Source organism: Eulemur rufifrons, chromosome 23, assembly GCF_041146395.1.
Source record: "Eulemur rufifrons isolate Redbay chromosome 23, OSU_ERuf_1, whole genome shotgun sequence".
In the NCBI taxonomy this organism is placed as follows: Eukaryota; Metazoa; Chordata; class Mammalia; order Primates; family Lemuridae; genus Eulemur; species Eulemur rufifrons.
Genome location: NC_091005.1, coordinates 11,310,174 through 11,333,806, shown reverse-complemented (window position 1 = coordinate 11,333,806; position 23,633 = coordinate 11,310,174). Strand labels below are relative to the sequence as shown.

The window sequence follows — 23,633 nt, the reverse complement described above, 5'->3', positions numbered from 1 at the left end:
TGTAATCCTAGCACTTTAGGAGGCTGAGGTGGGAGGATTGCTTGAGGCAAGGAGTCCAAGACCAGCCTGAGCAAGAGTGAGACCCCATCTCTACTAAAAATAGGAAAATTAGCTGGGCATAATGATGCACACCTGTAGTCCCAGCTACTCAGGAGGCTGAGGCAGAAGGATTGCTTGAGCCCAGGAGGAATTTGAGGCTGCAGTGAGCTATGATGATGCCACTGCAATTCTAGCCTGGGCAATAGAGTGAGACCCTATCTCAAAAAATTATAAACCACCTCTTTCTGAGAACCTTTTCTTGTAGACAGAGAGTATATTCAGTGAACTGAGGTATTCCCAACCAGGCCAAAAGAATTCTCATGATGTTTTGTTTCTTCTTCCTTGGTGGTGATTAGAATTCAGACACTACTCGCCTCATCAACCCACAGTCAGATCCGCAGAGAAGATGACTAGAGAAGGATACCGAATACCTTTTTTTGACAATACATCTTCAGGTTCTTCTCCAGAAAAGGACTTGATACCAAAACCTGATACATACCAGCTTACCCATGATGCCTCCCTGAGTAAACGCCTGGACGTGGGTGATGCTGGCCAGATCCATCCCTATCCATTACCTTCAGATGTTGGTCTGGAAAATTATGATAATCATTATTCTCAAACTCTATCCATGCACAGAAGTCTTGGTAAAAGGCCTCAGAGAAGCAAGAACTATCGAGAATATGGCATAAAGCCTTCAAATGACATAAAGGCCACCGTATCCCATTCCTGTGGAGACTTACTGACTTCTCAATCAAACACTGACTCAAGCACTGAAAGGCTCTTGAAACTTAGTGCAGGTAACAGCTTCTTGTCAGTTTATAGCTCTGTTTCATAAGCATGAAGATAAAAGGTATAACTGCAAATTTGGAATTAACATTTCTTAAATTGCATTAGCAATATCGTAAATCAAATTTCAGGGTCAGCAGTGATCCTTGAAACCTCCAGAAATCTGAGGGTATGAGTTTCACATGATGGATACATTAGAGAAAATTTATAGAATGTGAGCTTCACAACTACATGCTATTTTAGTTAAGTAGCATCCCAGGACATGTTTCTAGCAATATCTAGTCTTCTTTGGCCACAGTCACTTTTATTCTGAATTACTTTCAGAAGTTAGTTTCATGGTAAATGATGGAGACCGCTCATTTATTTATTCAACAAAACTCACTGAGCACGCATAATGTGCCAGACACTGCCCTAGCTCTTCAGATAAAGTAGCAAACAAAATAAAGTTCCATGAATACTTTACCATAATAAAAAAGTCCCTAATTTCATGGAGTTTACGTTCTAATGGGAGTAGGATAGGTGATAAACATGTTAACATATAAATATATGTCAGGTTATGATAAGCACTGTGAAGAAAAATGATATAAGGGTATAGAAAATAAGAAGGAGGAGGAGGTAGTATCATAGCTAGACTGGGCAGGGAAAACATCTCTGATGAGGCATCATAAAAGTACAGATTTGAATGAAGTGAGAATGTAAGCCATATGGATCTTTCTGAACAGTGGGAATAGTAAGTGCAAAGATCCTGAGGCTGGAACATGGTTGGCATGTTTAAGGAACAATGAGGAGGCCAGTGTGGCTGCAGCAGAGATAGTGAAGTGTATAGATGAAGTCAGAGACATAGCCAGACTTTTATTCTGAGTGAGATCAGAAGTTGTTGGAGGATCTATGGCAGGGGAGTGACATGAGCTCACTTAAGAATTACTCTGGGCCGGGTGAGATGGCTCGCTCCTGTAATCCTAGCACTTGGGAGGCCGAGGCGGATGGATCGTTTGAGCTCTGAAGTTCAAGACCAGCCTGAGCAAGAGCGAGACCCTGTCTCTACTTAAAAAATAGAAAGAAATTATCTGGACAACTAAAAATATATAGAAAAAATTAGCCAGGCATCATGGCGCATGCCTGTAGTCCCAGCTACTCGGGAGGCTGAGGCAGAAGGATCGCTTGAGCCCAGGAGTTTGAGGTTGCTGTGAGCTAGGCTGACTCCACAGCACTCTAGCCTGGGCAACAGAGTGAGACTCTGTCTCCAAAAAAAAAAAAAAAAAAAGAATTACTGTGGATGTTGGGTTGAGAATAGACTGTGAGGAGCAAAGGTGAAAGTTAAAAAAAAAAAACCTTTGGAGCAAGTAAGAGATGCTGATGGCTTGGGTTAGATAGACAGCAATGGAGGTGGTGAGAAATATTCAGAGACTGACTACATTCTGGAGATAACACCCTGTGATTTGCTGATGGATTGAGGATGAAGTGTGGGAGGAAGAGGGTCAATGATGACTCCATGGTTTTGAGTCTGAATAACTGGAAGAATGGAGCTTTTGTTTACTAGATAGAAAAGAGTGGGAGGAACAGGTTCTAAGATAAATATCAAGAGTTTGGGTTTTAAACATACTAAGTTTGAGGTGTCTATTAAAACTTCCTGGAGATGCCAATTTGATAATTGGACATATTAGCCTAGAGTTCAGGGAAGGAGGTGTGAATCCTTCCAAATATAAATTTGGGGATGATAAGTGTATGGACGGCATTAAGGATGAGATCTCCCCAAGGAGTGAAAATAGAAAAGAAATCTGAGGACTAATCCTGAGCCCTCCAACAATTAGAAATTGAGTGGATGAAGAGAGACCAGCATGGAGAATGAGAAAAAAGCAGCCAGCAAGGTAGGAGGGAAAAAAGCCAAGAGGAAATGGTATCCTGGAAGCTAAGTGAAGAATGTGTTTCGGGAAGGAGGGACTGATCGATGCTGCATCAAATGCCCCTTATAGAGAGAGAGTGAGCCAGAACTGAGAAGCAATTATGGTATCTGGCAAAGCAGAAGGCATTAGTGAACAGCTTCAGGGGATGCATGAGAATAAAAGGCTCATTGAGGTGAGTTCAAGAAAAAATTGGAAGTGAAGCAATAGAGTTACCAAATATATTCAACCCCTTCAAGGAGTTTTGCAGTAAAGGGGAGCAGTGAAATGGAACTGTAGCTGGTGGGTGATGGGGGTGGGGTCAAAGAGATCTTGATGAAAATGACCCAGTATAGGATCATTACCTGTTATCTCAGTAAAATAAAGGAGGTCAGCACCTTAGAGTAAGGAGGGAGGAGAAGGTGTTGGAAGTTTGAAGAGAAAAGAGATGTAAAATAGTCATCTTAGAGGACAGAAGTGTAAATTGACCAGAGTAATATATTAGGAGAGCTGCACAGTACTAAGAGCCCAGTTACGATAGTGGTCATGGGTTTAAAGTGTGAAAGTTCAGAAGAGATGCATGTTCCACTGCTCTGGTATAGGCTTGGCACATGTAGACAGTTGCATTTAACTAGAGTTGGGGTTTTGTCAGAGAGAAAGGATCCAGGGAGTTGGGGGTGTATGCTAAGGAAGTGGTTATTATGACCCTTGGATTCCAGGCTAGGTGTGAATGGAAGTGAGACATGGGGGAGTTGAAGGGCAGGTTCATCTCCCAGCCTGTTTCCTCCACAGATCTGTATGCCACAACCCATTTCAACAGTGACCCTGCTCTTCTGGCCAATGTAGAGCAACAATTATCCACCAGCCTTGGTGATTTAACACCAGCACATGGTTCTTTCTCAAACAACCCTGTCCTGGGAAACAGGACAACTCCTCTGCGGACACTGCTATTGCCTCCTGGGACTTCAGAAGACAGAGAGATTTTGACCAAGAGGTCATTAAGCCCATCAAAGAGAGGATTCAAACGGAAGGACAATATCCTTGCCAACCTGAATCCAAAGCATGGTTCCAGAGATGCTACAGGCAGTGAGGCAAGTGTTGGCTTGTTTGTGTTTGTGCAAGAAACATATCAGATTCGAGACCAGTTCTGGTGGGGGGTATGGAGGTGGTTCTGACCAACAGTGTTATAAGTTCAAAGGTATTTTCAGAGGCCAGTGACTAATACTGCCAGGCTAAAGCCTGTGATTTTTCTACCGTTGGCAAAGAAATTCCCCACTGCCGCCATTTTCTCATTTCTGTCACAGAGAGAACTGTCCCTGATCTACTTCTAGGGCATAAACATAGTGAGGAAGTTTGATAAGAAGTGGCAGACAAGAGTTCACCAACAGGAAGGAATGCAGGAGGTCCAGGGGCCTCAGGGTTTGCTGAAGACTCATCTCTGTAGCATCGATGTTTATAGTAGCATCGATGTTTATAATATCATCATGTTTACACATTTGCTTCAGCCGCAAATAGGTAACTAGGTTGAAATAGTTCTTATAAAAGCATTGCTTTTCCTTTTCCTTCTAGAGATTCAAATGATTCTAAAGTTTTTCCAAAGTAACAGCAAGCAGAAAATGAATTAGATTATCCAGGTGATTTTTAGCTAAAAGTAGTTCACTGGATGAACAAAAAATCAAGAACCATTCCCACATATACAATATACGCATAATTCATTTTATAATATCATAGTATCATAGTGTTATACAATAAAATTCATTATTATCAGTTCTTAGTAACAATTTTTGACACTGCCTTTGCATACATTCCTCATGGAGAATGCCTTCCACTCTCATCTCTTGGGTTTTTTTTTGTTTTGTTTTGTTTGTTTGTTTAATACAAGGTCTCACTCTGTGGCCCAGGCTGGAGTGCAGTGGCAGGATCATAGCTCACTGCAGCCTCGAATTTCTGGGTCCAAGTGATCCTCCTGTCTCAGCCCCGCTAGTAGTTAGGACTACAGGCATGCACTACCATGCCCAGATATCCACTCTCCTCTCTTGTCTGTTTGAATGTTAATTTTTCTCCAGGTCCTACGTCCATCATTAAGTGTTTTTTTCTTTAGTTAGAGGAACCACAGCTGTCAGGGCCCTCTCTTCCCTTGGACCCAAGATCCTTTGTCTTAAGAACCATTTGTCAGTTACTCTGCTATGTAAGGAAGCAGGGAATTTGGTCAAAACTACTATTTCTAGTCACTTATTTTTCAGTTGTTGGAAATATTTTTGCACATTAGGATGGGTTTACAGGTTTGTGTGGGTTTTTTTTTTTTTTTAATTCTTTAAATACTTTCTATTCAGTTTCAGAATTTTGGAAGTGGTTATAATCTTTGTGCACCAAAGGGGGCAGTCTTGTAATACTTTGTTTAACTTTTTGATTTCTTTTTTCATTCTCAGCCTCTATACCTATTTTTGTTTGTTTGCTTGTCTTTTGCTTTTGTTTTTGTTTTCAGACACGGTCTCACTCTGTCACCTGGGCTAGAATGCAGTGGCATCATTGTAGCTCACTGCAACCTCAAACTCTGGGCTCAAGCGATCCTTCTGCCTCAGTCTCCCAAGTAGCTGGGACTATAAGTGCATGCCACCACGCCTGGCTAATTTTTCTTTTATTATAGAAATGGTGTCTTGCTCTTGCCCAGGCTGGTCTCAAACTCCTGAGCTCAAGGGATCCTCCCTCCTCAGCTTCCTGAGTAGCTGGAATAGTGTGCACCACCACACCCGGCTAATTTTTGGGGTTTTTTTTTTTTTTTTTTTTTTTTGGTAGAGATGGGGTCTTGCTATGTTCCCCAGGCTGGTCTTGAACTCCTGGCCTCAAGCAATCCTCCCATCTTGGTCTCCCAAAGTGAAGGGATTACAGGAATGAGCAGCTGCACCCAGCCTCATTAATTTTTATAATTTGTCTATGCCTCTAAAGTCAGTTGGTCAAAATAAATTTTATAGTCACAAATTCATGTACAGTTTAACTTTGTACATCATGGGATTGTTTTTTATAACTTTTAAAATGCTCTTCTTTTTAGCAATTTTCTGACTTACACCTTTCAGAAACTGAACAGTATATTTCTTATATATTTATATTCAAGCAGATCTTTTAAAGCTTTCCACATAAAGAAACATAATGTCTAACAGGAAAAAAGGAATAGTCCAGAAAAACACATTGAGATTTTAACACATGAAATAGAGGTGAAACAAATTTCCTAGAATGACTTACTAATATATAATAACATTCCAACTATCCCAAGTGTTGCTGTACCTTCACCCTAAATACATCAATACACAGTTCTCTTGTCTGATAAAATATGTATAGGGGGCCAGGCACACTGGCTCATGCCTGTAATCCTAGCCCAGGAGTTCAAGGTTACAGTGAGCTATGATTGTACCACTGAACTCCAGCCTGGGTGACAGAGTGAGACCCCATCTCAAATGAAAGAAAGAAAGAGAGAGAGAAAGAAAGAAAGAAAGAGAAGAAAGGAAAGAGAGAAAGAAAATATTACAGAAAAACAATGAGGCATAATTTGCTGAAAATTAAAAAACCCATGAAAAGTAACAAAATTATCCAAAAGTTCATTAAAATTACCCCAACCATAACTAGACTGTGATAAATGAAAGTGCTGAAAGGCATATGTAAGTTTACAAGTTGCTCCATGATATATAGACACAATTATCATACATGAAAAACCAATGACAGTAATCTTCATGTTTGATAAGTTCCTCTGAAGTGGCCTTGTGGTGTAACTCGACTTTCTGTGACTTTTCTTCTCAGTCAGGTTGTTATTAATAACTTCTTAAAGGACCTCATCTTTACCTCTTCATATGACCACAGTCCTTATACAGTACTTTTCGGACACATGATCAGTGCGCAGCACAGATCTGTTGAATAATTGTTTATCCCATTTGTAGTACCTTTCCCTATTAATCATAGTCCATGTGTGACTCAAGTCATAAATGTCACTGACTTTGTTGTTCTGCCTCACAGTTGTCAGATCTGATAACATTAGCTAATTAATCATCTTCATTTTTTTTTTTGAGACAAAGTCTCACTCTGTTGCCCTGAGTAGAGTGCTATGGTATCAGCCTAGCTGCCAGCAACCTCAAACTTTTGGGTGCAAGCTATCCTCCTGCCTCATCCTCCTGAGTAGGTGGGACTACAGGCACATGCCACAACACCCAGCTAATTTTTTTTCTATTTTTAATAGAGATGGGGTCTCACTCTTGCTCAGGCTGGTCTCGAACTCCTGACCTCAAGCGATCCTCCCGTCTCGGCCTCCCAGAATGCAACGATTACAGGCGTGAGCCACTGCGCCCAGCCTTATCTTGATATTTTTTACATCAAGAGAACCAAATATTGAAAAATAATTTGGCTGTTTTTAATATATATCAGCTTTCTTGAAGTCCATGAGATCCTGCAGGCAAGATCGGTAGATAGATTTGTACATAAAATTCACAATTATATAAATTATATACATATTTTCTCTGAATGAATAAAAACAATTGTGAATTTTACTGTACAGATGTATCTATACATCTATCTATATCTATCTACCTATACATGATTCTTACTGAATAAAAAGTATCTCAGTATGGGGTCCAACAATAAAATTTAAGGTATAATATTTAAAAGGTTACAGCTGGGTGCAGTGGCATGCACCTGTAATCCCAGCTAGTTGGGAGGCTGAGGCCGGAGTATTGCTTGAGCCCAGGAGTTTGGGGCCAGCTCGGACAACATAGCAAGAGCTTGTCTCTAAAAAAAAAAATCAAGTTATATTGGATATTTATGTTTATTATATATTAATATATTAAATATATGCTTACTGTGGTTATAATTTTTTATTAAATAACTCCCCCATTTTATTTAATGATATATTTTTAGTGTTCTGCAATTTAATCTTTCCATATAACATAATACATTGAATCATAGATATAGGTATCAATGAACATATTTTTTATTTTCTTCTGAAAATTCCTACAGAAAATTATGGTAGAAGTTACTGTTACTTTTGAAATTATTCTTGAATATCTTATTGTATTTACCTTGTATATATATAATAAGCAATTCAAATCCAAAATGAAAGATGAAGTCATCTTTCCTTTTTACTTTTTTGAAATGTTAACACTTTAAATGTCTGGGTTCTTACTTCCCCTATTGTGTAAGAATGACAAATGGTTGGGGTTTTTTGTTTTTTTCTTGAGCCTCTCTCTAGTGACCTGGGCAGTTTGCATGGTTTGCCAGGAAACCACAGTCCACCGATCTCTGCCAGAACCCCCCATGTGGCCACTGTCCTCAGACAGCTCCTGGAGCTTGTGGATAAGCACTGGAGCGGCACTGGCTCCCTCCTCCTCAACAAGAAGTTCCTTGGTAAGTGAATGCATTCTCAGTTCCTGGAGAAGGGCTGGACCTTGCTTCTGCTCTGTGTTTTGCTAAAAGCCACTTAGTCCCCTTGCAAGGAAAATTGTTCTTATGATCACTTACCAAAACATCTCAGAAATGTCATAGTTAACAAATCTGCAATTTTTCCCACATCCTTCTTTATTTTTAAAAAATCAGCACTCTTTCCAACTGTTTAGTACCAATTGTTTTGCTCCTCCTTTGATTTTTTTTTTTTTTGTAGTTTGGTAATATATAGAGTGGCCAGACATATAAAATAGAGAGCAGTCATGTTAATAATTGCAAAAAGATTTTATGATCTTTGAAAAAGTACCAATAATGGGCCAGGTGCGGTGGCTCACGCCTGTAATCCTAGCACTCTGGGAGGCCGAGGTGGGAGGATCGCGCGAGGTCAGGAGTTCGAGACCAGCCTGAGCAAGAGCAAGACCCCTGTCTACTAAAAATAGAAAGAAATTATCTGGACAGCTAAAAATATATATAGGAAAAAATTAGCCGAGCATGGTGGCGCATGCCTGTAGTCCCAGCTACTCGGGAGGCTGAGGCAGAAGGATTGCTTGAACCCAGGAGTTTGAGGTTGGTGTGAGCTAGGCTGACGCCACGGCACTCTAGCCTGGGCAACACAGTGAGACTCTGTCTCAAAAAAAAAAAAAAAGTACCAATAATGAATCCACAGAAATTGGGTTGATCATCAGAGTTTTGAGATGCTATTGAAATGTTATGATTTGAAAAACTTGAATGAGGAAATGACCTGGACTCTTTATTTAGAGTTTTGCAAATGTTGGCTCCAAGTGTTTATTTGTTATTGAATGGAAGAAAAATTCAAGGAGCTTTTGGTGGTGGTAAAAGTTTAAGTAAAAACTAGAAAATTGAAAGTTGTTTGGGCTTGGAATTTTTTTTTTAATTTCTGAAGGGACATACACAGAAGAAGAAATCCTAGCCCAGTTATTTTCCTTCCCCAGCTGACCCAGGTGGGCAACCTGCAGCTTTAAGGCAACTTGTGGCCTTTTAGGTCTTTAAGTGCAGCCTTTGGACTGAATCCAAATTTTACAGAACAAATTCTTTTATTAAAAGGGGTGCAGCAGAGAAAGATGAAGCTTTTCTTGCCTTCTTTGGTGTTTAAAAAAAAAATCTTGAAATCAGAAGGCTGCAGGTTCCCTAAGCCTGCTCGGGGCTGCTGTTTCTCCACAGAGGATGTGGGATGTAATTTCTTGTCCTTCATAAAACATCTCTTACAGCCATTTGCTAAATTCTTGTAAAAAGGAGATATTAGATCACCCTGTTTGTTCTACAGAGCTGGTAGTTATTGACTAGGAATTCTGTGCCTTAGCTTTTAAGATTGGCCCATGTGCCCAACTTGAATTTTTGGCAGGTCCTGCCCGAGATTTGCTTCTGTCTTTGGTAGTCCCGGCTCCTTCTCAGCAGTGGGGTCGCTCACATCCTGAAGATATGACAAAAGCCTTCCGCAGAAGGGAGCTTGAACTGAAGGAGGCTGGGCAGTTGGTCCCTAATGACATGGTATGCCTCTCTCATCTCCCTTTCCTTTCCTCCTTTGCTAGAAAAGGACAGAGCAGCAGGACTAGAACAGCTCCGTGCCCTAAAGATCAGCATCACTACAAACAGCTAACCAAAATATAGAAAAGTCAGTCTGGGCAAAGTAGGAACACAAAACTTGTCAGGACAGGGACAACTTGGAGGTTCTGCAGGGATAACTTCCTCATCCTAACCCAGGTCCAAAAATTCTAAAGAAAGATTTGAAATGGGAAGAAACAACCAAATAAAAAATCCTGGAATGAGAATGCTTAGGATCATGTTTGTGAAGGTCCTGGTTTGGTCCCAATGAGGGAAGCAAATGTCTCTGGGATTCTCTTTTCTCCCTTCTGATGGAGCTGAGAGCCCTGAACCAGGGGCCAGGGCCATTCTAGAGCATCAGGCTGCTGGCTCTGGGAGAGGATGAAGGAACTCATATCCCCAGGCTTTTTTCCCTTTTCTTAACATTAGAGGATTTTCAGACACCAAGTACAGTTCTAGAAACTTTAGATAGATGAGTCAGAATGCTGGCCACTTGTCAAAATGACCACTCCTCTGCAAGAGTAGTGGATAACTCATAGGAAAGATTGTGACTCCATGTGATCGATTTGTTTACTGCTCTTTAGCTGTGTTGACCAATGAACTAAAGTTCTGATGAGACAGTCACAGAGATGATTTCCATTCAGTTTATCACTAAGTAGAGGAAAAGGTTCTTAAAGTCCTCTAAAAGCACTCCTCAGGATTTCAGATTCTTTATATGTTTGTATTTTGTTTTCTGATCCAAAGGAAAGTTTGAAGCAAAAACTGGTCAGAGTGCTTGAGGAAAACCTCATTTTGTCAGAAAAAATCCAGCAGTTGGAGGAAGGTGCTGCCACCTCCACTGTGAGTGGGCACCAGTCCCATGCTTACGGTAAGTTCAAGAAAGACATGTGTGGGGCATCCCAAGACAACTGTTTATCTATAGATGACTCATTTAATAAACTTCATCATCCAAAGCTCACATGGCTGGCTTTGACCTACTTGGTCATTACTTTTCCTGGCAGTTAATGGAAATAATCATCTTGCCTCAGAGAGGTGTAATGCAGGTGGCTTGAATTACCAGATAAGCTCTTTTCAGCATCAAGCATGTACAAATGTTATTATTGCCATTATTTTTGAGAATGACACTTGCTTTTGTGATTACAGCAGTAGAGAATATTCTTTAAAATAAGTATGAAAAATGTAAGGAAAATATAACTCCATGACCTAGTAATAACTTCCATTAGAGTTTCTGGTATATTTTCTTCCATCTTTTTTTTTTTTTTTTTTTTTTTTTTTTTTTTTTTGAGACAGAGTCTCACTCTGTTGCCCAGGCTAGAGTGAGTGCCATGGCGTCAGCCTAGCTCACAGCAACCTCAAACTCCTGGGCTCAAGCGATCCTACTGCCTCAGCCTCCCGAGTAGCTGGGACTACAGGCATGCGCCACCATGCCCGGCTAATTTTTTCTATATATATTTTTAGCTGTCCATATAATTTCTTTCTATTTTTAGTAGAGGTGGGGTCTCGCTCTTGCTCAGGCTGGTCTCGAACTCCTGAGCTCAAACGATCCGCCCACCTCGGCCTCCCAGAGTGCTAGGATTACAGGCGTGAGCCACCGCGCCCGGCCTCTTCCATCTTTTTTTTTTTAACTCAAAATTTAAAACTGTCCTGATTTAAAAAAAAATTTTGTTTGAGACGGGGTCTTGCTGTGTTGTCCAGGCTGTCTCCAGTTCCTGGGCTCAAGTGATCCTCCCACCTCAGCCTCCCGAATAGCTAGGATTACAAGTGTGCACCATTGCACCCTTAAAAAATAATTTACATACAACAAGATGCATACATTTTAAGTTTGATCCCAGTCAAAATATAGAACATTTCTGTTACTCCAGAAAGTTCCCTTATGCTCATGTGCAGTTTCCCTCACGCTCCACCCTGGGCAATCACAGACCTGATTTCTATATCCTGATGTTATTAATTTAATAGTATAAGCATTTCCTATCACATGAATATACCATATTTATCTATGTAGTCCTCTATATAGTTGTTTCTAATGTTTGCCATTATAAATAAAGCTGCCATTATTTATAATAATGGTTGTATAAATATAATAAAATATAGAGAATATAAGTAATTTTAAAGAATTTCCACATTCAAAAGAAAGACTTGAAGTGGAAGAAAAGGCCCTAGAATGAAAATGCTTCTCTGAGATTATCTTTCTTCCCTTCTGATGGAGCTGAGAGTCCTAATATTGATTCTATCATAACTAATGCTGCTACTAATGTCTATATAATAAATCTTTGTGTACATTTCAGACTGTTTTCCTAGGAGACATTCCTAGAAGTAGAATTAGTGAGTCAAAGGATGTGGACATTTTTAAGGCTTTTGTTACATAAATCACTCCCAAGGGAATTGTTTCAATTTACACTCACATCAGCAGTGTACTTGAATGCCCTTTTCACTCCACCCTTGTCAACACTGGGTATTTTTTTTTAATTTTGCCATTGTGATAAGTGAAAAATAATATCCCATTTAAGTCTTTTTTTTTTTTTTTTGCTAATCTTCTCTGTATCGTTCCAATTTTAGTATATGTGCTGCCGAAGCGAGCACCCATTTAAGTCTTGATTTGTGCAACTTTATTATCAGCATAGTTTAGGCCAGTACTTTAGATAAAGTTTGCCCTCAACAGACTAACTCAGCACCCCTAAGCAAATTACAGGCGTATGGATTTATATGGGGAACTTGATCTCGAATTTCTGATTTGGAAGCACTGATGTCCATTGTTAAATCTCAGCACTATCTGATACTCACATGTCTGAATAATCAAGCTATCAGTGTCTGTTTACCCACTCTGAAAATAAAAGTAGGTGTTTGTCCACTAGATACTTGCTTTCAATCAGCCATGAGGCCCAGTGCAGTATTTTGGCTTACTGGTGAAAAATACAGGTGTTGCAGCCCTGTTTTACCACTTTCTAGAACGCTGTTACTCAAAATGTGATCCATACTAGCATCACCTGGGAGCTTGTTAAACAAGCTATTGGGCCTCACCTCAAACCTACTGAATCAGAATCTATTTTTAGCAAGATCCCCAGGTGATTTGTAAGCATTTTAAAGTTTAAGAAGCATTATTCCAGAAGACTGACTTCCTTAAAAGAAGAGAGGAAGGAAGGAAGGAAGGAGGGAGGGAGGGGAGGGAAAGAAAGAGGAAGGAAGGAAAGAAGGGAAAAGAAGGAAGGAAGGAAAGGAAAGAAAGAAAGAAAAAAAGAAAGAAAGAAAGAAAGACAGACAGACAGACTTAGGACCAGAGTTCCTGTGCTTTTACCTACTCTATTGCAGGCAGTGGTAGCATATTTGGGGATCTAGGTATGAGTGTTTGGCCACAAATTCAGTTTCTGCAAGTACTCCTTGAGTTATTACTATGTGCCTGACTCAGTTCTAGATGTTTTTACATATTACATAGGGAGTGAAGGAAATACATTCGGAAACTAAACTGGAGAACACAGAATACAGAGAGATCTAATATTTGCGGACTGCCTGTCTAAGTGAGGACAGGTGTCTCACTGAATCCTCGTAACAGTGCTGTGGGGCAGGGTTATTAGCTCAAGTGAAAGTCAGAAAAATGAACTAATGTGCAATATTAAGTGATTGAATTTTAATTCTGATCTATTGTCATACCCCATATTCTTGCCACTATATCTCCTTTCTCCAAGAAAGAGAATGGCAAATGGAGTGTGGAGTTGGGTGCAGTGGGGCCCCCAATTCTCAAGATGTCCATCTAAATACTTATGCTTTGCTCAAAGACTGGCAGCTGGGAATCCTGTTCACCCCAGCTAATGTACCCTTTGTAGATGATCTTCTACGAAAAAACCAACAGCTGACCATGCAAGTGGCTTGTCTGAACCAGGAGCTTACCCAGGTGAAAAAGCTGGAGGAGACAGTTGCCCTTCTCCATGAAAGTCAGAGGTAGGAGAGGGTCTTTCTAGCTGACTTCTGGAAGCAGATGTTTATTTCTTTATCTCCTTCATTTTGCTTAGAAAGTTAATATCTGTACATTCCTTTCTGTGCAGAAAACTTTATCTGGCCAGTTAGCTCAAGGATCAAAGTACTGCTTTCCAGGACACCATGTAAAACATTTACGTAGTCCCAAAGTCAAATCTATAAGATAAATTCAGAAAAATCCAGCTTCTTTTCTTGTCTCCTCTGTCCTTTCCTTCCCTTCCACTAGCCTTCTGTGGTGGGTGTGGGTGTGTATTTGTATTCCCTTTTACTAAGTAAAAAGAAGCATAGTGTTTCTTTAACATTTTATCTTGAAAATCAGTTCATGGTATATAGAGTTAGTTCTCATTCTTTTTTATAGGTACTCCATTGTGTGGCTATAACAGTTTATTAATCTTCTATTGATGGACATACAGGATAACAGTACTTTGCTGTTAAATATAGTGCTTTAGTGAATAACATTGTGCATACATCATTTTTTTTGGCCAGTGTATGGATGGCTTTTAACATTAGTTGGTAATCCAGGGTCCAAGAATATAGCCATGACTAGCACCATTAGTTCATTGCAGAGGCAGGATAGACTAGAAGAAGTAGAAGCTATGATTTTAGGGTAGAAACTGAAGGCCCGATCAGGTGCCAATGACCCAGGGCTTCCACTTATCATGAAAGTGCTTTGGAAAAAATAGAACCACCACTATATAAAATGTGAAATATATTATTGCTTCAGTCAGTCTGGAACATAATCAAGCAGAATTGTAATGAAGAAAATGTAGGTCTGCTTTAAAATAATCCACTCATAAATTGGACAATTCTTTCTATTTAAAGATGTTATTTCATTTTACATTTGTCTTTAGCAAACATTTCAGATCTGAATGGTATTCCTTTGCTTTTATGATTTCATGACTGCCTTTTCCTTCTGTGCCTCAGATCCCTGGTGGTTACTAATGAGTATCTGCTGCAGCAGCTGAATAAAGAGCAAAAAGGTTATTCTGGGAAAGCGCTCCTGCCTCCTGAGAAGAGTCATCATTTGGGGAGCTCTTCGCCCTTTGGGAAAAGCACATTGTCTTCCTCCTCACCAGTGGCGCATGACACCGGTCAGTATCTAATACAGAGCGTCTCAGATGCTGTCCCAGAGCCTAGCTTGTGGAGCTAGCATGGCACACCTGCACTGCAGCTTCCCTCTCATCCATGGAGGCGCTCAGTGCCAGCACCACCGGTATGATATCCACAAAGATTCAGAAAAAAATGTATTCTGATTATATTGTATTGGTCCTTCTTTTTATTTCTGTATTTATCTCCTCCTAGTGAGTCATTCTTTCCTTCTGCCTACAGAAATAGTTGGCACTTAGTCTTAGACATTGTATCACATAGAAATCTTTGGCTGAAAATGTCGAAAAGGAAAAAAAACACTGGACATTTTCCCCAGTGTCATTTGAAACTGTGTGGCAGAAGGCTAAAAAATATCCATCAGGTATCTTTTGTGTTAGAAGAAAGTTTTAGAGAATCTACATTTATTGATTCATCAAACATATTTTGAGTTTCCTTCTGCTGTAGTGAAAAGGGTGTCTGCCCTGCAGTAGCCAACAGTTTAGTCAGGGAGAAAAGCAAAAACTCATATGATGGAACTGAAAGCTTGGAATTGGTACCAAATAGGTCTAAACAAAAGCCTAAAGGTGCCCCGGAGGGAGGGGGAGTCAGTAATGCCCACTGTGGGAAACTGGAGAAGGCTTCAATGAAGACCTGATGAGTAGAATGGTAGAAAACAGAGGGGATGCAGAGCTTCCCAGGCCAAGACGGAAGAGTCTGGAGCTCCCAGAGGGATCGTGGGCCAGGGACAGGAGTGTGGGACGTGGAAGAGGCGTGATGCCAGAAAAATGTCCCCAGAGCAAGTGAACTTTCAGCTGAAACCTGGGAATAAACAGGAGGTTACCAGGCAAAGCATAGGGCCAAGGGCAAGAGCCATGGAGAGAAGCTGCAGAGAGAAGCAGTGTATGCAAAGGCCATGAAATGGGAAGGGACACGGTCCCTTCAGGGAACTGAGGGGCTGAGAGGGTAGCAGGAGTGAAGTTGCACGGCTCCTTGAAGATTTTACAGTGGGAGGGCAGAAGAGTGATTTGTGTGAGAGGCTTTCTCTGTGAGAATAATGGATTGGCAGCAGTGCAGAGTTGGGGAGGACCAAAGAGGCACCGGACAGCCCAGAGAGGAAGCAGGGGCGGGCAGACTAGGTACAGTTTCTGAGTATGTTAGCTTTGGGCTCAGCATCCGAGTTACATGTGAGCACCCTGTAGGTCTTTTAATCCTGATTGGCATTTTAAAAATCAATGAGGAAAGATAATGCAAGTGGTTCTAGGTGTGTTTCTGCTTCAGTGGTCTCCCAGGGAGCTAATGCTGCCAGAGAGTGTGGGGGGGGCGGTGAAGGACTGTCAACCTAATGCCACATTGTACTTCATCTTCAGGGTCACATCAGAGAGAGAGGCAGGTGGAAAGATTAGACATTGATTTGTACCCTTGGCTCAGGTGCTGGGCAGGGACAGAGAGACATACTAATGAGACATGATGGTCACACATTTCTAAGTTATACCATAATCCACAGACCTCTGGATTTTATGTGGCTTCCCAAAAGGAGCCTGTACAGACGAGCCATAGTTTTTTGAGCTGCATGGCTCTGAGGGAGCTAGACTGAGCTCGTGTTCTGTGGAAATGTTAGCAAGAACAGCTTCCTTGCCACCCCTGCAGCTACTTTCCTGAGTCCATCTTTGTCCCATGGAGAGACCTCCAAGGAGCCTATGCTTTGCTCACGTAGGGGCGCCTTGGCCAGTGATCTTGCAGCCTTGAGTTGTCACATTTCAGGGTCCCAGCCCAGCACACAGGCCAGCCTACTGGACAGACCATGGGAGGGCAAGAGAAATAATATACTTCTTTCTACAACCCCAGCCCTTTCTGCCTCCCCTATGAACATCTGATAATGTCAGCCCCAGAATCTGCTCAGGGCACCTCTAAGGAGGAACAAAGAGCCTGACCCAGACTGAGCCCACCTTCTACCCCATTTTCTAGGGGCACTGAAAGTGGATGGCTCTGCCCCAGGCCAGGCACCTCACTAGTGTTGCTGGCCACTCCTAGGGAAATTGTCCGTGTTTCTGATTTTCCTTGTGTGGCCCTTGGTCCAGAGGGCAGAGGAACGGATTGTGATGTCAAGGAAAGGGCCACAGTTGTCATCCTGTGGGGCTAACTGGACTCACCATGGAGAGAGGAAGACCTCTGAAGCAAGCAGAAAACAAGAGGAGGAATTGTCCCAGCTGTGCGATAGAGGTGGTCTCTCTGTGTTTCCCAGGCTGAATTCAAACTCCTGGGCTCAAGGCATCCTCTCGCCTCAACCTCCTGATAGCTGGGGCTACCAGCAGGCACCACTGCACCCGATCCAGAGAGGGTTTTTAATGGCTCCATTGCACAGATCCTAACCTCTCTTCCTTGCCCAGCCTGGATTTGCTAGCAAGTGTACCCAAAGCTTTTGACCATGAGGAGGCTGTCGGGGGAGGAGCAGTGATAACGGGCAGCAGTGGCATTGCTGGGCAGGGGCTGCTACGTACCAGATTCTGCTAGACCCATTTGGTCTTTAAAGGTCTTCCTGGCCCTGGGTGTGCCTTGATTTTCCTCAGGCTCCATAACAGCATTTCAGGAAGAAGAAGGGGCTTTCCTGTCAACCAGTTCTCTCTGTGGGCTCCTCCAAGCCACACTGCCAGTCACGGGAATGGATGAGCTACCACTCCCTTCTGCACATTGAGTGGTACTCTCACCTGCAGTTTAATAGCTGGGAGCCTGGCTCAATTTAGAATACAGTTTAATTCGTTTCACTGTGAGGATGTTTTAGTAAGTGAAAGCCAGAAGGATTTGGCTTTCACCTCCCTTATGCTCATTTAAGTAGAGCTTGCAATTCAAACAAATTCCCCAAGGCTGGAGGAATTGTTCCTCTTAATATTTGCTGGTGGAGAGGTAGAGCTCTCTCAAATGCTTCCCTGGCTAGTGCAAGGACATGTAGTGAGCCTAGTCAGGAGGAACACACAGCTGTCAGCTGTTAGGCAAGGCTCTGCCATGGCCAGGTGCTGGTCTGCTACTGCTAATTTCCACCTGACCTGCCCAGTGTCCCTGGCCCAAGCCACACTCTTCCTCTATATCCCCATCCCCAAGTGGTTGGGCTCAAGGGATTTGGGGCCACCTGGGGCAGGAATGTCCCAGAACTGACTGTGGGATGAGGGAGTAAACAATTGTGCTGCTTTGCCTTGTTATCTGGGTCAGGAAAGGCATCTGTGAACATGTGCTTTTTAAGCCTTTTCTAGCACCCTTGGGAACTGTCCTCTTCTGGGTAGGCAATAAGTCCCATCCAGCCCTCTTGTCACAGCAGAAAGGAAGGAGAGGTGGCCTCAAAGCCTTGGGTTTGGGAATAGCTCTGGCGTAACACAGAGCCTTAGTGAGGAGATAATCTGGAAATGCCTAAGAGTCCTCAGGACTAGAGGGGCCCCTGCTCTCCCCCCAGCCAGGCTGATGAACAGATAGGGGGAAATCAGCAAGAAGAGGCCCCTTCTCTATGGGACTGTTACTCCCCTGCCACAGGCTGGCATTGGGTGCCAGGCTCTGTCACTGGCCATCCAGCCCCAGTTTTGGAAATCAGTGTTGGGGCTTGCTGTGCTAGAAAGAGCCTGGCCTGGGAGGCAAGAGGCATGGTTTGACCTCTTGTCTGCAGAACCCCCTCAACTCTCTGGGCCTCATTTCCTTGGCTATAAAATTAGGGAGCCAGACTATCTATTCTCTAAGGGTCTTCCTGACCCTGAATTTTCTGATATTCTGAGCTGGAGCCCAAAATGACTTGGTAGCCCCCTGTTAGCAGACTTAGAACCGAGTCCTGGCACCAGGGCCTCTGCCAAGGCTTGGCCCAGGCCAAGTCTGCTGTCTCATCCCTCCTGCCATGAGGGGCCAAGTCTCCAGATGGAGGCACTAATTGCAGGAAAGCAAGCTGTGATGTTAGGACCCTGGGTCAGGGCCGAGTTGAAAGGCTTTGGATTTCCCCAAGGAGCATCCTTGGGCAGAATGGCTGTGCTAGTCAAGGGCTTGTGTGTCCATTTTTCTGGGCAGGGCTGCCAGTGGACGGGGGAGTGATCAGCAGGGTGAGGCACACAGTGGAGTAATGACACTGAGAGGATTCCTGGAGTGACTGTCATTACTACCCCTATCATCATATACCCAACCAGGCCATATTGGTACAAAAGGTGTCTTTATTGAGGTCTAGGTAAGAGTTAGGCACTTGGCCAGAGCAGCAGCTTAAATATGAGGCAAGCAGGCACGGGTTAGCCATGCCCGGGGCCAGGTTGGGGCGGTGAGGCTATAGGCACAGACTGTCCCCAGATGGACAGAAGTTGGAGTGGGAAGAAGAGGAGAAAGGGGACACAGAGCAGTCTGGGTTAGAGGCCTGGTGGGCTGGCCCCGTGGGTCTGGGCAGGAAGCTCTGGGTGGCAGGTCCAGCAGGGAGGGGACTGGGCTCTTTTGCTCCATGTGCCCCTCAGGCCCAGGCCTGAGCCTCTGGCAGGGGCAGCCTGGCTGGGGGCCTTCCCTGGCTCACTTCTTCACCTTGGCATCATAGGTGCCTGCATTCTTGTAGGCACTCACATAGCCGCTGTCATCCAGGATGTCCTGCCGTCCAGCAATGCCCTTGCCCTTGCCGCTCTCGTCGAAGCGCTCCTTGTGGGAACCGGTATACTTGCTGGTGTCAGTCAGCCGCTCCACAGCACCTCCTGTTTTCGCTTTCTGTTTGGATAGAGTTCTCCCAGGCTCACCTGGTGAGGGAGCCCATCCCTTCCCAACCACAGCCGACATCCCCCCTCAACCCAGTGGCCACTCAGGATCATCAGGGCACTTACAGTGACGCCCACGTTGGCTGGTTCCTTGCCTGCCACCAGCTGGCAGATGGCATCAAAGGCCTCCTCCTTGCTCTTCCCCTTGAATCGCTTAGTTGCCAGCTCTTCCAGGGCCTTCTTGAACTCCTCATAGTTGATGACTCGAGCAGACTTCCCCCTGCCAGGCATGTGGGCACCATGAGTGTTCCCTGTTCTTCGGTTCTTTGAGCACTACCCCCCAACCCCGAGGAAGCCAAAAATACAGTCTCCAACCACCATAAATTGTGCAATCAAGTTTCTTTCCCACATTTGGGGAAATCGAAGAGGTCAGCACAGCTGGAATGCAATAGATAAACCTTGCCCTGGAAAAACTACCTTCATGATCATGGCATTTCTCTGCCCCCTTCTTGAGGTCCTCCCTGGTTCCAGCCCCCTCATTCCCCACCTTCTGAGAACACGAAATGCAGGGGCTGCCTGGGGCTCACTTGACTTTGGAGAAGACGATGTCGACATCGGTCCCTGTCACGGCCTTTCCATCAGCCACCTTGCAGTCCTTGCACAGCTTGGCCCAGTTCTTGCCATTCATCTCTTGCCCACTGGCCTTGGGGTCGCCATGGATGGCAAACTTGCGGAAGCTCTCCTCCAGGCCAGCTACGTCTGTGCTCGCTGCCATGCCACCCTGTAGGGACCCACCTTGGTCACCTCCAGGTCAAGCTGCCTCTCCCTCCCCCAGGCATAGAACATCTCTGCCTCTATCTCATAACCTGCAAGGTCTGAGCTGGTAGCACTTCTGCTACAGACAGAGTTGGAGCTGGAGCTATCTGAGGAAAGGGGCCCACACTCAGTGTTTCCTGGGCTCCAGAGCCCTAAGGAAGAGCCTGGAGAGGAAAGGTCCTGTCACTAATGCCAGCCCTGGCTCTGAGTAGGGTACAGCAGATGAAATCATGATGCCCACACCAGGCTGGGAACAGAGTGGCACTGTCCAGAAAGACTGTGAGGGCAGCAGCTGGGGCCATGGCTTTGTCTGGCCCTGGCACAAGGCCTGCTTGGGTGGAAGTGAGGGTGGCAGAGAGGGCCCCCTCCCTGGAAGCTCCACGCCAAGCTGGGTCAGGGCCAGGCCAGGCTGCTGGTTGGGCAGGTATTTAGTGAGGACAGTGCCTCTGTAGTAAGAGCCAGCCCAGGCCTAAGACGGAGCCAGAGCATGGGCAGGGGTGCGTGCCCTAGGCAGGGGTGCAGCTGGCCCAGCCGGGCCTTGTTACTATTTGCTGTTAAACAAAAACATGAGGGGAGCGGGAGCTTGGGGCTGGCCTGGCCACAGTTTGTGAAGCCTGGAGACAGTTGCTAAGGGAGGGTGGTGCTGCTTAGAGAATGTTGCTAAGGGCAGGATGGTGTCAGGGCGGCTCAGGGAGAAGCTCCCAGTGCTGCTGGGCTGGGCTGGGCTGGGGAACAGGGGCCCACGGGTGCGGCACACCAGCACTCCCCGTGCCTGGGGCACAACTGTGGCTTCCTGGCCCCTTGCCACCCATTGGGGCTGTAACCTCCCACTGTGGGGCACAGGAGGAGCAGGAGGTTGGGGGCTAGCCTGAGTTGGGGCTGTAGAGTTACCAGCCCCAAGAGACTTGCTGGCAAGTGGGGCTGTGGCCTAGGCGCTGGGATCCTACATTGGAGCACACTTCCCCATGTCTATACCTCAGCCCTCCACTGAGGCCCCCGAGCCACACCCTGAGCATGGCCACACCAGTCCACATTCCCAGGGCCCATATGCACTCAGCCCCAGCCCTCCACACCCTGGGCCTTGTATTCCCGGCCACACCCTCAGCCCTGCCGCAGCCCTAGGGCTGAAGCCCTGACCACTCCTCCAGCCCCCCCCCCCACATGCACTAACAGGCCTGCACTGAAAACCCCAACCATACCTTCATCCCTGCACTAAAGTGCCCCCCCAACCCACAGCCCTCCACCATGGTCCCCTGCTCACACCTTCAGCCCTGCACTGAAACTCCCTCCACATAACACAGCCTTGTATGTGGCCTCCCTGACCACACCCTCACCCCTGCACTGCAGCCCCCTCTGTCCCCACGCCTGCAACCCTTACCAAGACCCCTGGCCACAGCCTCAGCAACTTGCCCCTCCACATACCCACAGCCTTTTTTCAAGGCCCCCTGACCACACCCTCCTCATCGCTGCATCCACACACCCACAGCCTTCTGACCATTTAGCCCTGCACTGCAGCCCCTGTCAGTGTCCACACCCACACACGGCCACACACTGCCATTACCAGGCTCCCAGGTACTATGCTGAGACACCCCCAACCATACCCCCTCCTCCACTGCAGCCTTCTGCCCACACCCTCAGTCTCAGCAACCACCTTCTAGCTCTGCCTGTGATACTAGGATCTCCACTGACCACAGCCTGGGCCCTGACTGGCTCCCCGCTCTTCCACTACCACTGGCCTTGACACGGAAAAATTCCTACCCAGTCACCACACTCACCCATCCCTAAGCTACAGTTTCTAGGACTGTGAACACCCATAGCTCCCATGTTACAGGGACCTCTGTGGGACCACAACCTCAGTTCATAGTGCACTCTCCTACGTGCAACCTCCCACCAGGGACAGGAAGACCCGATGGGACCCAAAGACCCGCACTTGATTCACCAAGGGTAATGTCCAGGGGAGCCTGGGTGCCACAGGATGCTTGTTGCAAGCAACTAGAAGGATCCCGGGTCGCTCAGTCTGTAGGAAGATGGATTGCTGGTAATCTCAGGGCTGGTCAGGTGGAGCCAGGCCTCAGGCCGCAGCCCCAGGGGTCTGCGGGCCATGGATGAAGTGGCCACGCCCTTGAGCTGGGGCCATCCGCCCCACGCTCCCGCTGGGACAGCTGGAGTCATCAATCAGCCGGACAAGGAGGTGGGGGCTGGGGGGTGGAATGCTTGGGGCCAGGGCAGGGCAGCTCAGCTGGTGCATTCGGGGTTGGGACCCCTTCCAGGCCGCTCCTCCCACCCCCTTATCGTGCAGGATACTCATTAGGGTGGTCGTTGTCCTGGTCTCCTACGGGCTTCTACCTCGTGGCTGCTCCTGCAGGGCGCGTTCGGATGGACAGAAGGACACAGGAATGGACCGATGGACGCGGGAGACCAGGCGGCTCCGCAGCTCCGCTCCCTGCCGGCTCCCGGGCGGGACTGCAGCCCGGGCGGCTCCGCTGTATTATCCCCTGTTTCTCGGTCTCCATAGAGACGGTGAGTCCCACCCCCGAGGCTGTCTCGACGGGAGAGTGACCAAGGTCACGCTGGCCCCGCCCACCAGACCCCGCCCTCTCCGCGCTCCTCGGGGGCGGAGCTGCAGTGACAGCCTTATCCCACCCCTCCCCCGCAGCTCCGCGGTCTTCGCGGCAGGGAGACCAGCCCTCTGCAATTCTGGACGTTCTCTGATGGCCCCCGACGGGAAAACAGTCCCCTATCCTGGGCTCTGTCCAAAGATCAAAGCGGGCCCCCAATCTCCAGGGGAGATCCAGCTTCCCTGAGCGCCAACCAGAGACTGGGAGCTGGAGAGGGGGGGATGGAGAGGGGGGGATGGATAGGGATGGGAAAGTCCCTTTCCTCCGTGACAGGGTTCAACAGTTGGCTCAAGACCACAGCTATCCACTGAACGTGTGGCATCCTCAGGCCACAACTCCCGAGTTCTCCCAGTTAGGGTCCAGAGGCCGAAGCACTGGGGAAAGAGGGGGCAATGAGCGAATCAGGCATGCCCGTCCCTAGAATGCTGGTACTCCGACGGCGATCCTGCCGCGGAGAAAAAGCTCCTGGACCTCCGAGGTCGCCCCCTCCTTTCACTGCCACCTCTACTCGGCCTCAGCCTCGGCCTCGCAGCCTCTGCCTCGCAGCCTCTGCTACCGCTGCTGCCTCCGGCGCCCAAAGCCTGCTTTCCCTGAGTCTCTACATGCAAAGCCTATCTTTAAGAAAAATGTCCTCCTCCAGGCAGCCTTCCAAGGCCTTTCCTAACCATGAGCCTCGGGTCCCTCCCCACCCCGTTATCTCCATATGATACCAACTGTACAAGGTCCCACCCATCCCCGCCCCCAGGCTGACAGGTAGTGGT

At 45.9% G+C, this 23,633-nt stretch overlaps 2 protein-coding genes, 1 non-coding gene and 1 pseudogene across 3 annotated transcripts in view; 1 reads left to right on the top strand and 3 right to left on the bottom strand.

The window, feature by feature from the left end:
* Nucleotides 1-14,914, top strand: part of LRRC36 (leucine rich repeat containing 36) — a 39,375-nt gene extending 24,461 nt beyond the window's left edge. Inside the window, exons 8-14 of the mRNA XM_069456504.1 lie at nucleotides 396-836; nucleotides 3,498-3,796; nucleotides 7,925-8,090; nucleotides 9,490-9,635; nucleotides 10,434-10,557; nucleotides 13,508-13,622; nucleotides 14,583-14,914. Of these exons, the coding sequence (XP_069312605.1) occupies nucleotides 396-836; nucleotides 3,498-3,796; nucleotides 7,925-8,090; nucleotides 9,490-9,635; nucleotides 10,434-10,557; nucleotides 13,508-13,622; nucleotides 14,583-14,808 (1,517 nt within the window). The 3' untranslated portion in view covers nucleotides 14,809-14,914. The remainder of the gene's footprint in view (nucleotides 1-395; nucleotides 837-3,497; nucleotides 3,797-7,924; nucleotides 8,091-9,489; nucleotides 9,636-10,433; nucleotides 10,558-13,507; nucleotides 13,623-14,582) is intronic.
* LOC138374019 (U6 spliceosomal RNA) lies at nucleotides 12,176-12,269 on the bottom strand (annotated as a pseudogene).
* A 3,990-nt stretch (nucleotides 14,915-18,904) lies between the features above and the next one.
* Nucleotides 18,905-22,719, bottom strand: TPPP3 (tubulin polymerization promoting protein family member 3). The gene is made up of 4 exons (XM_069456521.1): nucleotides 22,601-22,719; nucleotides 20,026-20,219; nucleotides 19,565-19,718; nucleotides 18,905-19,451 (listed from the first exon to the last, which is right to left on the bottom strand). The coding sequence occupies exons 2-4, from the start codon at nucleotides 20,211-20,213 to the stop codon at nucleotides 19,263-19,265; spliced, it is 531 nt and encodes a 176-aa protein (XP_069312622.1). The 5' UTR covers nucleotides 20,214-20,219; nucleotides 22,601-22,719; the 3' UTR covers nucleotides 18,905-19,262.
* On the bottom strand, nucleotides 19,784-19,951 carry LOC138374075 (U1 spliceosomal RNA). The gene has a single exon (XR_011231350.1). It is a non-coding gene; the product is annotated as a U1 spliceosomal RNA (small nuclear RNA).
* Nucleotides 22,720-23,633: the final 914 nt, after the last annotated feature.

Coding starts and splice junctions, on each gene's coding strand:
- TPPP3 (XM_069456521.1), bottom strand. CDS start 20,213: ATGGCAGCGAGCACAGACGTAGCTGGCCTGGAGGAGAGCTTCCGCAAG. Junction 19,719..20,025: donor ATCGTCTTCTCCAAAGTCAA/GTGAGCCCCAGG, acceptor CATGCCTGGCAG/GGGGAAGTCTGCTCGAGTCA. Junction 19,452..19,564: donor CAGCCAACGTGGGCGTCACT/GTAAGTGCCCTG, acceptor CTATCCAAACAG/AAAGCGAAAACAGGAGGTGC.